The 14,834-nt window shown below is 42.9% G+C and overlaps 1 protein-coding gene across 6 annotated transcripts in view; it reads right to left on the bottom strand.

The window, feature by feature from the left end:
- Nucleotides 1–14,834, bottom strand: part of SLC12A6 (solute carrier family 12 member 6) — a 31,832-nt gene that overhangs the window by 2,106 nt on the left and 14,892 nt on the right. For all 6 annotated transcript variants that reach the window (XM_066603720.1, XM_066603718.1, XM_066603719.1 and 3 more), the window contains 13 exons: nucleotides 12,557–12,614; nucleotides 12,311–12,485; nucleotides 12,020–12,138; nucleotides 9,101–9,199; nucleotides 7,752–7,871; nucleotides 7,561–7,665; nucleotides 7,305–7,473; nucleotides 6,182–6,377; nucleotides 2,716–2,885; nucleotides 2,382–2,513; nucleotides 1,928–2,035; nucleotides 1,261–1,445; nucleotides 1,050–1,183 (listed from right to left, as the gene is read on the bottom strand). In XM_066603720.1, the coding sequence (XP_066459817.1) occupies nucleotides 1,050–1,183; nucleotides 1,261–1,445; nucleotides 1,928–2,035; nucleotides 2,382–2,513; nucleotides 2,716–2,885; nucleotides 6,182–6,377; nucleotides 7,305–7,473; nucleotides 7,561–7,665; nucleotides 7,752–7,871; nucleotides 9,101–9,199; nucleotides 12,020–12,138; nucleotides 12,311–12,485; nucleotides 12,557–12,614 (1,770 nt within the window). The remainder of the gene's footprint in view (nucleotides 1–1,049; nucleotides 1,184–1,260; nucleotides 1,446–1,927; nucleotides 2,036–2,381; nucleotides 2,514–2,715; nucleotides 2,886–6,181; nucleotides 6,378–7,304; nucleotides 7,474–7,560; nucleotides 7,666–7,751; nucleotides 7,872–9,100; nucleotides 9,200–12,019; nucleotides 12,139–12,310; nucleotides 12,486–12,556; nucleotides 12,615–14,834) is intronic.

Genomic DNA, 14,834 nt, shown 5'->3' with positions numbered 1-14,834 from the left:
TGCCAATGCCATCTCTCGTTGTGTTGCAAGAGGGGGTTTTGATGAATAGAAGCAGTGGCTTCTTAATTGAGGGACGCTCGTTACAATTATTTACACAGCGGCCTAGTTCCTACTCATAAGCGAGAGACCCAGCAGTCAAGATGATGATCAGGCCGCTATTAAGGTCTGTGGTGGGAAGCTTATACAAACAGTCATTTTCTTGGTTTGCTGTCCAAGGGGAGTTGTGCCCAAGATATTCTGGTGTAACTTGCAAACGGCTGTCTGAATTCGGCCTAAAGGTAGTTTGTCACCAGACAGAGTCAGGGGCAAAAAAGTATACATTTAATATTTTGGAAAAGAAGGGTGTAACCAAAAACTGATGGACCGTTTGCCCGAACTTCAACGTTTTTCATTTTTGCAAGTTTTTGCAACCAAGCAGGAAGGATGCACTCAATGTGCAGAAGTAGGTCACCGCTGTCTGTTCTTTAAAAGGGGTGTAATAATTTCTTGACTTCTTGTCACAAAATCAACAGAATGAATTAAACAAGGGGTGCCCAAAGTTTTCCATAAAACTAAAAATAGAGAAGTCTACTTCTAAGCCATATTCTACAATGCTATATAGATGTTTCAGAAGACCCCACTAGTGACTCTGTGAGCTTAGCCCCAGCCAATCCCCAACAGCAAAGGGCAGCTCCGCTCAGAGATTTCTATCAGTAATGTTTTCAGAGTTGCTTTGCTTTGAATATTATTGGGCAAATTTATCAAAACTGTCAAAGGAAATACTTTGTTGTCCCTAGTAACCAGTCACAGCACAGCTTGTATTTTACCAGGGCGGTTTATAATGAAAGTTGACCTTAGGTTGGTCGCTATGAGCAGCAAAGTTTTTCTTTTAAACAGTTATGATAAACGAGGCCCATGAGCAACATTTATTAAGAGGGATGGCCATGGGAAGCAGATCGAAAAGACAGACGTTAACCTTATTTGTTCTTATTGTGCAGTCCCATCACTTTGTCTGCAACTGGTTTATATAAAAAGGTCTAAAATGGATAGATTAATATGAGAAAGGATACAGTTTTCATCACCTTGAGGGTTGCGTGGGGGTCCTGGCATATTCAGCAGAACCAGTTTAGCATCATGAGATTTGTTGACAATGACCTCGTTTAGTTTCACAGCCGTGTGCATGCGCCGGACGTTTGATTGATCCCTGGAGGAAATAAAGTTATCAATGCAAATGGAAAAATCAGACCATCCATAAATGCACTTGCGTATTCACACTCTTACGGGCGCATGCTGAGCAAGTCCTGGAAACTGGGCATATGCTTGCTTTGGGCGACACGCACAGCTTGATGCTTATCCTTGGTCCATGTCATATGTACTCTTGCAGCGACAGCATCTGTTTCTTCGTCATCGTCGGAGCCCACGCTAGTCAGACGTAGCATGGAATTTCTGTCCTTTACTAACTGGGCCTAAAAGCACAAGAGAGAAGTCTTAGAGCCTTGTATTAGTAAACTATCAGAACAGCTTGAGCATTTTTTGCCCATAGTTAAGCAACATACTAATCATGTTTTTTCCATTTCATTTCTGCTTATTTTAGGTTTGTACATTTGCTTTGTAACAATACTGAACATACAACCTAAATGCATTATTTTTTACACTGCCCACTATCGGTCCACAGTAATGATAAGTGCTACATTTGCCTCAATGGAATTCGATTACAGTCATAATTTCATTCTCTTTGCTCTTATCTCTCTCAGAGCAGCAGTTCTGAATGTTGGCTGCTGGTTCTGCAGATCTAATTTAACACTTTGTGACTATTGTATTTCATCCTAATTTCATATTTCCGTATCTCCTTCATGATCAGGAGGTATCATTTTAAATTACATTACATAAATCTGGCCAGGAAATCTACAGCAGCAGAAGACCTGATAGGACTAGAAAACATTCCCACCTCTCGTTCTCTATCTGCTTTCGAAAGTCGCATTTGCCGTAACATCTGTGATCTTTGCTCCATCATAAGGGTCCGCTCATATGTATAGGCCGAAATGTCACTGTCATGCTGTGCAATACAGAGGAATCAATCAGATAAGGAGGCATTTTTCAGTTTCCTATCATTGAATATATATTTTTCTTTAGGGAATGATTATTGCTCAAAAGTTGTTCAAACGAACGAAATTGAGCAATGATCGTCCAGTGTACACGCAAAAAAACATTTACTATTAGTTATCGCTGATTTTCAGTTACACTCGTTCCGTGTAAACGCTCAGCACTACACATACGTGAAGCGCTGAGCGAGAAGCCAGCAATCCAGTGGTGTTCTCTGCCTGTCTAAATGCTCTGCATGAGCGCCAATAACCTTAGCGGTGACGTCAGTACTCGTCCAGTCTAAATGAGACATTACTCACCATCTCCACTACCTCCACATCAGCATGAATACGTAGGTGGTAGAGGAACGTGGCCAAATCCTTCTTCATCTGAATGCTGTTATCTTCCATTTGGGCTACAGTGAAAATACGCATCTTGCATTTTCGCCACGCCTGATAAGGTCATATCATAGGAACACAAAGGGGAGAATTGTTCATGTAATGTAAGTTTTGCTAGAGTGAGATAATCCTCTTCTACATCTCGTCATCATGTATTTATTTGCTCTACTGGGAATCATGCGGCACTTGTGTATAGTACAAATACAAAACACAGGTGAATGGTAAAAGTTCGTATTGTGCAGGAGGGTAATCTTACCTTGTGTTGTTTCAAGAGGAAAGGAAGCAGCATCAGCATCCCTCCATCGTGTACCACCCACCACACATCTATATGGCCCTCTGCTAGAGTCTCCCGGGCTCCAGGGAATAAAGAGATGTTCTTAGCCACAAGCAGAGCCTGGCGCCCCGCTGTACAGATACGCACAGTGGCTGAAGGCAAAGACAGAAGATTACAAGGAGGATTAGAGGATTTCACACACATAAATAAGGTATTTTCATTAAATGTACATAACTGCCATTTCATTTATACCGGATAATAGGATTTTTGTTACCGTAACATTTCTCATTACGTTCATTGGGGACATAGCAATACCTTGGGTATAACTCCTGCCACTAGGAGGCGGCACTAAGCACAACTACTTAATCCTTCCTATAAGCTATACCCCTCCTGTGGGCACCAAGCTAAACTAGCTTGTGGAGAAGCAGTAAGAAAAAAAATAAAAAAAAATCCTGTTTTCTCATCCGTGTCATTGACCTTGGGACGTTCTAACGCAGTACCCAAAAAGAGAGAGGGCAGACTAGTGAAGCCCATAGGGGTCTGCGACAGACCCACCAACGACTGCAATGGAAAGATTCTGTAGGACAGTGCAGGCTGGATAACGGCGCTATTACTCGAGGGCCAAAGACGCAGCTGATATCAGGAGAGCAAGATTTAGTAAGATGCAATAGATAAGGTATGGTGATGCCCTTATTCTGAAGGCGATATTCTGGGAGTAAGGAGGACACCGCACAACAAGATGGGAAAAGGGAAGAGATTACCTTGTGCAGGCAGATCTTAAAACAGTAACAGCCCAATAGGAGCAGTAGGTACAAAACAAGTCTTGCCTGCTGGGGATGTCCGATTTCTAATCGGAGATGAAGGAAGGGACAGGACTCCACACTTACCCCATAGTGACAGCCCTGTACTGCTTTTACGTCCTGCTGCTGCAGGTCATGTATGAAGGGAGATCACGTACCAACTGGAAGGATGTCAAAAAGGTTCCTCGGAGTACCCAGAGGAGGCCTTAAAGCCTCATCCAGAGAGCATCTTCCGTGAGAAGGAAAACTTCCGGAAGGTAAGCGAGGTTGAGCTTGCCATCAGGGAAGCTCGCCATGCTGTGGTGCCGCAGCTACTGTGCTACCCAGATCTGACAGAACCTAGCATAGAGGAAGACACTCTATAGAGAGCATAAAAGATCTATGATCAATACAAACAGTAACTGGCAAAGCATCAGCTACCACTTGGAAGCGGAGAGTAGACTGCCAAGGGGAAAGTTCTCCACCTAGGGAGAATGTGATGGCAGAATTGGAAAGTATCTGCTTTATCTGCTGTACAGGAAGCACCCAGAAGGTGACTACTCCCAGTAGAGAAGTATTACGAGGCAGTATGACGGATGTGACATACCGCAAGCAGTACAAGTGTAATAGGCATAGAATAACATTCTGCAGAAGGAAGGAAATAGCTGCCCGATGCCAGTCATGAGAATGTAGATACCGTCTGACGGATACCTCGGATGGGTGGACCACCATGGCGTCCATGGACTGTCCAAATTTAAAGACTTCTTCGGCTGTTTTTCAAAAACCGCAATTCCCAAGTGAGACAGAGTCAAGTGATATAGGATGAGGCCCCTAAAGGAGACAATAATGCAACCTGAGGCTTCTTTAAATGCATACTCCGGTTATATTTGTCCTGTGGAAGGGAGGACTGCAGGTCACCTTGATGCTGCACGGCACAGTATACCTATGGAGGTGGGGAGGGCGCTGCATAAGGCAGGCAGATACAGGGGCCAGAACTGGCATGCTCCTTTCTCCTGAGAGACCGTGAATACAGCTGCACACTGTTATTTACTATATCACCGTATTAAAAACAAAGCCTAGTCGTAATACACTTACCTAATAGGGCGTGATATTATGGCTACATGACTGGGGCATTTGCAATCATGACGAACACTGCATCCTTTGACGACAATGAGACTGACCAAGGAGGGGGCCGGATGCTTGTGGGCCTGGCTAGTTATGATAGAAGCAGAGGTATACCGTACTCATGTGGATGCTGCTACTTATACATTATGGTGTCAGACGAGATACAGTCTCGCACACCCTACCGCTACTTCTGCTATGGAAGGGGTAATGCCAATCGGCACTGCTTGCCATGATTGTGCAGACTCAGTCCACAGTACTCTTCATACAGAGTAATGAGGCGGACAATGACTACTATAATGGTGTAGTAATGTACTCACAGTACTTCAATACTCTTCCCATGAAGGGGGATGATAGGGTGGACAATGGCTATAATAACTGCACTGAATGTATGAGAGAGAGTCACCGCACTACTATACTCCACCTATGAAAGGTGCAATGAGGCTTCGGATGACTACTATAGCTGACTATGGTGGGGAGTAATGAGGCCTACCATAACTGTATAGTTATATCTTATAGAGACTTGCAGTTCTACAATCGCTGCCTCTATAGGAAGAGATAAGGAGAACGAATACTCCTGTCTTAACTGTGTAGTCATGTCCAATGCAGAAACTCACAGTACTACAAGTACTCCTCTTATGGATGGGGGTACTGAGGCTTTAGATACTCGCCAAGAGCCGTAACCATGTTAGGTGCAGTCTCATAGAACAATTACTCATCCTACAGTGGGGAGGATAAAGTACACTCGTAATAGCTACAGGCGTATAGGTGCTGCTGCATCCTAAGTAGTGATAGAGGGGTAGTTATGCGGAAGATCATGGCCTACGTTCTAGGTACTATAGTTGGTAGGTAGCCTGGGACTGTTAGTGGGACGGACCAGGCGGTACAAGAGGGAGACCCTGAAATGTTCCTATGGTGCAAGGGGGCACTAAAAGACTACAAGAGGAAAAATGTTCAAGGGAAGGACTAAGCGCAGAAGTAGGGGCACTGGCCCCAAAATTACCCAATCCAGGTTACTCCCCTTATGTTCATTCTCTTCTCTTCAGCTTCCCCGAGGGACCAGCAGGGTCATCTCCTCAGCAACAATCGCTTAGTGGTAAGAGATTGCTGGAATTGGGGAGAGTGGTGAGGAAGCTTAGGTGACCCTATGGCTAGCGGGATACAGAGTAGTTAGTGCAACTCTGTTCCACTTTGCCTTCTTGGAGGAGGGGGCAACATTGTGTCCTATGCAGCACTGTTCGCCATGCCCACTTGGGGGCAATCAGGGAAGTTAGCGCATCCCTGATGCCCTTCTACAAGGGAAAGAAAAACGGAAAAAAAAAAAACAACCAGCAGAGAAGACCAGCAGAGCAGGAGGTCAGCCTCCTACAGACACTATGCTAAAACTGACCTAGCTCAGTGCCCGCAGGAGGCGTATAGCTGGTGGGAGGGACTAAGTCTCTGTGCTTAGTGTCCGCCTACTAGTAGTAAGAGCTATACCCAAGGTATTGCTGTGTCAGAAAAATGTTACCACTACTAAAAATCAGAGTAACAAACAGGATTCTTACTGATAAATGTTTTCCAGGCCCGAGAGTCATCACTCTGCCTCCAGCCACTTGGCCATCCCATGATCACTGTGTTGTGTCTCATTCCTCCGAGACCACAAGACTGGATGAGGTGAGATAAACCTTCTTTTTTCTTCTGGGCCACCACCACCTGGCAGAAACCTTTAACTCTTTCCTGTTCCATCAGCAGCTTCAACGCCTGTAAAGAAAGATGATACGCGATTAAACTGTATATTATAATTACATATGTACAAACTGTCTCTAAAGTGCTAGATTTTGCATCTTCCCCAATGACTTCCGCTAGATCTGGTATAAAGGATTAACAGTCTAGATCTAAATTTTAAATGTCATAATATGAAGATAAATGATGATTCTAGGAATGTTATTGGTGGCCGAGACCATTATTGGAAAAAAAAATGGGTGTTATAAAAGTCCAGCATTTTTCCAATGGAAGAAGATGAACAATATAATTACAATTGAAAAATTATGAGCCAAAGGAATAGCGGATAGGAAAATAAAGAACACCTATAAAATGGCGTCCTAAATAGGGAATCTTTCCGATTGGCAAGAAAAGAAAAAAATGCTACATTGTGGAGCAAAAATAAGATTTGGAAGAAAAAAAAAAGTTGTTTTTTTTTTTTAAATAAACTGACTTTATTCATTTATCTTTTTTGATTGATGTCATATCGTTTTTCTCACTGTCTTCTGTCAACAAGCGTAAAAAAACCCTGAAGTGAACAGACTTGTAACATCCGTACTCACTGAATTAGTTTATGCCTCCGTAGACTTTCATAGGCTATTTTGGTCCATGCATACGGACCAATATAGGCCATGCTGCAATTTTTTTTTTTTTTTTTTTTAATGCACATCGGTCTATGTAAAATACGCACGTCTGAATACAGCAATTTAACTTGGTGGGTCCATGTGCGGTCTGTATGCAGTCAGTAAAAGTATGGACTGAATACGGACAGAAAGTACGCTTGTGTGAATGGGCCCCAACTGGCCTGTGGACATCTCAGACAAAAAAATTATTTTCCTGTGAATTCTACAGACTATCCCAGGCAACACGTGTACATATGGCGTAAGCACCAAGAGGTATACTATAGTGTCTGGTTGGCCATCATACCTGCTCCGCTGCTAGTGCTTCAGCATAGTTCTCCAAGTAATCACCAAGCAAAACAGATCCAACAATGGTTAAACCTTTCCCAGCCTTCAGCTGAGAGGCGAAAGAGAGCAGACGTGGCTGTGAAACATGGAGGTCGGAGTCTAGCTTAACCAAGACAAGGAGCTGGGGTCTACAGTAAGAAAAAAAATGGAGTTAAAATAAGAGTAATACACACACATGCAGATGTTACTACTACAGAACTAAACCGATATGTCACCTCCAGTTCTTAGTGTGCGGCGGTCCTTCTTCCAGTCGCAGTAAAGCAAAACGTGCTGCACTCAGAGAAAGTCCTCGTATCCCATCTCCCCACTCTTTCTCAGCTCTATAGACGAGGAATAAGAGAATTTAAGTAGGAATTAGTGGATTAGAATAGTCTACAGCAGAGCATAAACCTGGAAATGTACCCACCCATGATACTCGATGTACTTGTAGATCATTCCTGCAATCACCATGGAGATGAGTGCATAATACCAGGAGGAAATGAACATCAGAGCCAGACAAAGCGCCATACCCAGGAAAGATAACGTCCTGCAAAGGCAAAACATTAATAGGATTTCAATACTGAAGATATTTTTAAGTAGTTGCATGAACTCCAATATACATGTCTATTTGTGTGTGTCTACTGTATATCATATATATCCATATCCGGACCCAACGATTCTGGTGGGACTGTAATACTGCATGTACATGGGAGATTCCTGACTCTCCCCCAACAGATGATCGGACACTTTATATCGTTTTGGTCCTCCTGGAGATTAGCCACTACCAAAGGTGCCCTCCCTCTGCCTACTGAAGGTGTTGGCCAACAGCTATTGAGGGTGCATGGGTATCTTAGAGGGGTATTCCGGAGACTGGGCAAAATGTTCAAGATTTCTCTAACATTTCCACTTATTGCCATTATTCCAAACATCCATCTAATCACCAAACTGAACTCCAGTACCTTTTTCTGCTTTCCTGCCAGCTTCAGATTTCCACATTATTTAGAATGGCCACTAGGGAGTGCAAAAACTACATCTCCCACAATGCTCCACTGCCAGTTACCGACACTTGTACAAAAGGTCATCATTACAGAAATTGAAGGCACTGAGCATGCCTGACCATCAAAACAATAGAGCATACAGGTCATAACATTGGATACCATTAGTGAACTATGCAGGGGTAGGATTGACATTAAGGGAAAAGGAATATCTCTGCAGCTTATCGTTATCTCTCCCATCATCTATTTATACCCAGGACTGTGATGGTAACAAGGGGGCGCCCTCTATGTCTAGAGGAAAGAAGGTTTCTACACCAACATAGAAGGGGTTTTTTACTGTAAGAGTAGTGAGACTGTGGAACTCTCTGCCTGACAACGTGCCGATTGTAAACTTCCTAAAAGGGTTCAAGAGGGGCCTGGATGCCTTTGAGTGTTACAGTATTATATATTATAGTTGCCAATTACTTCAGAATGGCTGTTGATCCAGGAATTATTCTGAATGCAGGATTGGAGTCAAGAAGGAATTTTGTCCCTTAAATGACGAAAATTGGCTTCAACCTCATTTGTTTATTTTGCCTTCCTCTGGATCAACATTGGTGGGTAATAGGCTGAACCAGATGGACATTTGTCTTTCTTCAGTCTAACATTCAAGGTTATAACATTATATTGCAAAATGACATTATGGCCTTATGAAGCAGATAACTCGCCCTTTGAATCACTGGAATACTCCTAGGTTGTACATGACAAGTTACATGTAGTTGGTAGAAAGATCAAGACCTACCAGTGGTAATACTGAAAGCGGGGACGCCAGTTTGGAGATCGAAGCAGAGTTTGTAATCCACAAGCCAAGTTTACAAAAAGGTAACACATGAGGAAAAACCTATGATAAAGAGGATTGGACAATGGTACGGTTAGTGCCAACGCTGTAGGCCCTGCAGCAAGCATTACACAAAATCACTGCCATGGAAAAGGTCTGCAGTTGGATTACATTGCTGAAGAGCTACAACTTTGTAACAAGCATTATGTATTACTACATTTAAAAGTTAGAACAGATTGCCTTACATCATAGGACATGATAAAAGCTTCTGCAGTTAACATACTTTGTATGTTTATTCTTCACAATTGTCAAGACCTCTGCTTGTTGTCAATAAATTAACAACATATGAGCAGTTGATATAATCAATCAATGAGAAGGGAATCCACTGTGAGCCGACAGCAGCAGCGATGAATCTATGTGGATAGCTTTCACTTACAAGGATACACTGCAACAAAAGCCTAAGAAAGACTTGGCCAGGGCAGGTTTTCAGCTCAAATGTTCAGTAGCGTAAAGTAGCGGTCTTGGCAAATGGTGAAGAAATGAAACAGAAGGGTATATCAAGTTAGACTGACTCGGCCAATGATTAAGCTTTATCTACATAACCTTCACCTGATTAATGTTAGAAGGACTTGTTGCCGGCACCAACTATTACTGCACTTGTTTTTGACAACATTGTAAAATGAAGAACACGAGAAACTAAAACGAACCACAAAGAACAGTGCTGGAAATTGGCCAAGAATTTAAAATTAATTAAAAAAATACAAAATCAGATATTCACGCACCTTTTTCATGGCAATTGTTTTAAGAGCTTGTAAAAAAAAATGCCAGGAATTTCGTGTATTTTTTACAGGGATATTTTCAGTGTTTTTTTTTTTTTTAAAGAGAGTTTTGTTATGCTTTTTCTTTTTCTATAGAGAAGGCTATAGAAAAAAGAAAACCACACCAGACCTAGGGCTTGCTGTATTTTGGTTAAATAAACACTGATCCCCAAAAAATGCACCATAAGGGCTTATTCCCACAAGCGTATATTGGCCGGCGTTTTCACGGCCGACCGATATACGCTTCCCTCCCCCTCACCGGCTTTCTCCTCGACTCTGGCTGTTTGCAATGGGAGTGGGCGGGGCAGAGCTAAGCTCCGCCCTGCCCACTCCCATTGCTGGTTGTGGACAAGTGAAGGGGAGGGCCTGGAACTTAGCTCCGCCCACTCCCATTACAAACAGCCAGAGGGGAGAGGGGAGGAGAAAGGCAGAGATCCGGTGAGAGGGAAGACCGATATACGCTTGTGGGAATAAGCTCTAAGGGGAAGAAAACGCCACAAAAAAACTGAGCTGTTCGTAGTGCCTTCATATTTTCCTACTGCCATACAACTAACATCTGACCACAGCATTTTTATAATATATGAAAAAAATGCTGGGGGAAAAAAAAAGTGCACATTTCCTAAAAAGGGGTTTCATTAACAATTCAACACCTGTTCATAACCCGTATCGGGGCATATGAACTTCACAAAGCAGAATACCTCGTTCAACACTCCCCTCTATGAGCCAGAATGGAAGCATGGATCTCATTCTGGTGGACTTGGAGCCATCATGGTATTACAGGACGATTATTCATGTGAATGTCTGCCATGTAATACATCATCCCTGCAGGAGCCATGGCTTTCCCCGGCATAATCAGCTATTTGCTGGTAGAAGGACCCGGGTGCTGCACACCCAAAGTCTCATCTGGTGCAGCTAACAAGAACTCTGCTCAATGCCGATGAAGGTCAACAAACTGAAAAACATTTGTACACAGATAAGAGTCTCATGCTTACTACCAAAGTCATGCTCTAGGATTTCTGGAAAGACGCTGATTTATAGGTAGCTACTGTAACTTCAGGGGACACTCAAAAGACATCTTCCTTCATTTTGGAGGAAAAGTTATGCATAGTAAAGGGGTTATTCCATGGAAAATATTTATAGTTAACTCCAGCCCACAATTATAAACATTTTTTACTCCTTTTAAAAAAAATGTTCCTATCCCCAGGTATTCCAGAACTAGTGCTTGAGTAGCGCCACCTGCTGTTTTTATTATGCGTCAACCTCAGTAAATGTTTCAAGGTGGTCAGACATGCTCAGTCCTGCTTCCGTCTGCTTCACTGGGTCAGTGGCGGGAACCCTGGTGTGGTGAGCGGCTGCTTCTGGTGTTGCTGTGTCTTTTCTTACATCAACAGGGATGTTGAGCAAGTTTTAAGAAAGTGACACAACTTTAGGATGCATGTACACGGGCGGGTCGGATTGCGGATGCGAAATCCGGTCCTGGCAGTATCAGTGCCAACGTGTACCTGCTTTTTATTTATTTATTCTTCCTGTACTCGGATGGTCCGCACGGCTCGCCATCTGTACAGTACAGATTTTTTATATATTTTTTTTAAACGCCTGGTTTTCCCGCGGAATCCACAGCCTGTCTGCAATGTTAATTGCAGATAGGCCACGGGTCGGATAGCTTACATCAACTTCAATATAAGCCATCCGTGCAGAATCTGCAGGAAACTGGAGCATGCTGCAAATTTTTCATCCATGAACGGAAACCGCAACTGGTTTCCGCTCGTGTTCATGACGAATTACTTTTGCGTTGCATGATATTGGCAGTATTTGCTGCGGAATCCAGAGGTGGGCGCCCGCTTTGGATTCTGCAATTTAAATCCACCCATGTGCATCACCTTTACGGAGGTGGATACGGGATTAAATGGCACCACCTATGCCGAAATATCTGGGGATAGAAACATTTTTTAAAAAGTGTAACTATGTAAAAGTTTACAATTGGGGGCATTTAAGTACAAAAGTTTTTTTTCGTGGGACCTGCCCTTTAATTAGGTGCTATAAAATCCACTTAGATAATACATACATTGATAAGATTGGTGCTACTAGATCCAAAGAGGCAATGAGGATTCCCAACTCAGCGATCACAGCAGTGAGAAGCAATGCCCAAGTAGGCTCTCCATTACTTTTTCCATGTCCAAACACCTTTTGAATTGAGGAAGAGAGAGCAAAACAATATTTTGGCATATTCAGAGTTTCCTTTGATTTTGTTTTTTTTATCACTTTACTAAAGTCTTGCATTTATCTTGTCGCACAACCACATAAAAAGGCACAGGTATAATTAACATTTGGAATCACGTGCTTCATCAATGCTCACCCGCAGAAAAGGGATAATTCCGTCCTTAGCAATGGCCTGCAACAATCTAGGGGCCCCTGTCAGACTCTGTAGTCCAGCTCCACATGTTGAGAAAAAAGATCCAATGACAATGACCCACGGCGACGGCCAAGAGAGGGCACCGACCACAAGGGTTCCTTTCACCGCATCTCCAAACCTGGGAATAGAAGACCAGACTGCCCACTCTGTATAATCCAGCGTCTTGAACCACTGACTGCACATACTTACTTATCTCTGAGGACCACTCCGTCAATACAGGCTCCAAATAAAATGACGTTACTCAAATCTGAAATCCATTTACAGTTAAAGGAATTACCAGAAAGAGTCGATGTGTTCTATACAGAGTACTATTCCTTTCTGGATGCAGTAATCTCACAGCAACATATCTTGGGTCTTTGCTTCATGCAAACAAGGTACTTCATCATAAATGTCTTTTTATTTCCATCTACTCAGTATTTAGGCCACTCTCACACATGCGCTTTTTACTTTGCTGTAATTGAGGAATAACGCTCCAATTGATCTCAATGGGGCCTCGCAGACGTGATCGCGATATTCCGAGCGCTGTCTGCACTATTTTACCATGTTTAGCGCACCTCATCACGCATCACAATGATGAGGTGCGCCTAAACCCGCTGTCGGACGCAGGAACCTGTGTCCGTAAACGAAAGTAAAATAGCAGCAAACCACTGCAAACTAAGTCGCGCCATTCTGCCGACTGCATGTGTGAGAGCTGCCTTAGGGTGGACACCCACTTGCGTTTTTCTTGCGCATTTTTTTCACGCGATATCGCTGCTTTTTTTAATGCGATTGTCAGTGGGACTTTCTAATGTTAAAAACGCATTGCAAGTTTGTGTTTTGAGATTTTGGTGCGATGGGTTCTTAACATTAGAAAGTCCCATTGACAATCGTGTGAAAAAAACAGCAGCGCTATCGCGTGAAAAAAAACGCTCAAGAAAACACAAGTGGGTGTCCACTAGAGATGAGCGAGCACGCTCAGATAAAGCAGCTATTCAAGCGAGCATCGCTCTTCTTGAGTAACTGCTTACTGGTCCTGGGGGGGAAAGAGAGATCTCTCCCCCCCCCCCCGCTACCCAATGCCACCCCCCGAGCCTACTCGAACCAGTAAGCAGTTACTCAAGAAGAGCGATGCTCGCTCGAATAACTGCTTTATCCGGGCGTGCACGCTCATCTCTAGTGGACACCCTTATGACGTATAGTGATATTTTCAGAAGTATTGACTTTTTTTTATTTATATTTGCAAATGGAATTGAGAAAGGTCTGCACAGGTCTTATCCTTCAATGTGTTGGATTTACAGTATAATTAATAGTTGAACTTTTATTTACTCTCACAGAAGAGAGGCACTACTCTTCTAGGTATTTTAGACTATATTCACACTGCATTTCATGAAGTTTGCCACATGCATCTCTAAATACCCCAACATGTGCAATGAGCAAATCCATAGTGCATAATGGCTCACACATATGCCAAAAGTGTGGCCTTTTTGGCATACATCTGACTGGTACACATAGGCAGAGTGTCTCTCACACTGAAGGACCCAGCACATCTATGCATTAGAAAGACTGCCCATTGAATTTAATGGAAACTGGGCACACTTTTATTTTTTCTGGGATGACTCTGCAGGGAAATATTGTATTTTTTGCCCAATGAGGACTTTACTATACATCTCAATAGGAGCTTTATCTTGTAGACAGAATATCCCAACAATTCAAAAAATTATCTTTCTAAATTTAAAGAACATAATTACCAGGAGTAGTTTTGAGCCTTTATAAGCTGTAAGCTATTGGTAATACTGTTGTCATTCCTACCGCTACATCTGATCAGAGTTAGACCACATGCACAGAGCACTTGACATGCCGCAGTTTGGTGCTGCGTCCAGGACTGTATTCTTCTCCAGCAGCCTCTGTAATAATGTATGACATGAAACATGGTATTTTTTTCTAATGAATTCATGTGGACACTGTAAGCCACGCCATACATGTACACTTATGTTATTTACTGTATGCACCGGGCCATAATGTCTTGTATGTATAATGTTCAGATATTTATACATATTTTTCCTGCTTTATTATATTTAAATAATTTGCTTGTGGTTTTGTTCGTTTTCATTGTACTTCTGTTGGCTATGAACAGCCAAGAAAAATATTACATAGGTCATCTCAAGAGCTAACCAGGATACTATGGTTATAAGAGCAGTAGTTCAAGGGTTGTCCAAGATTTTTTTTTTTAAACCTCTTCCTCTATGCTACAAAATAAGTCATATACTAAAATCTCCCGTGCCAGCAGTTTTGGGTCTTCCCCCATGATGTAATGCTTCCAGGCTGCGGCAGCCTGTGTACGGGATGTCACAGGCTGCTGCAGTAAATGACAGAGCCTGGCACTCGAGCGCTGAGGTCTGTAACTGGCTGCAGCAGGCTGTACACATTGATTGCAGCCTGAAAACAAAGACCGGGCATGGAGGACTTAGCGGCATTGTGAGAGATGCAT

The sequence above is a fragment of the Eleutherodactylus coqui genome, chromosome 5 (assembly GCF_035609145.1).
Source record: "Eleutherodactylus coqui strain aEleCoq1 chromosome 5, aEleCoq1.hap1, whole genome shotgun sequence".
NCBI lineage: Eukaryota > Metazoa > Chordata > Amphibia > Anura > Eleutherodactylidae > Eleutherodactylus > Eleutherodactylus coqui.
Note: the sequence above shows the minus strand (reverse complement) of the source record. Positions and strands in the feature narration are given on the sequence as shown.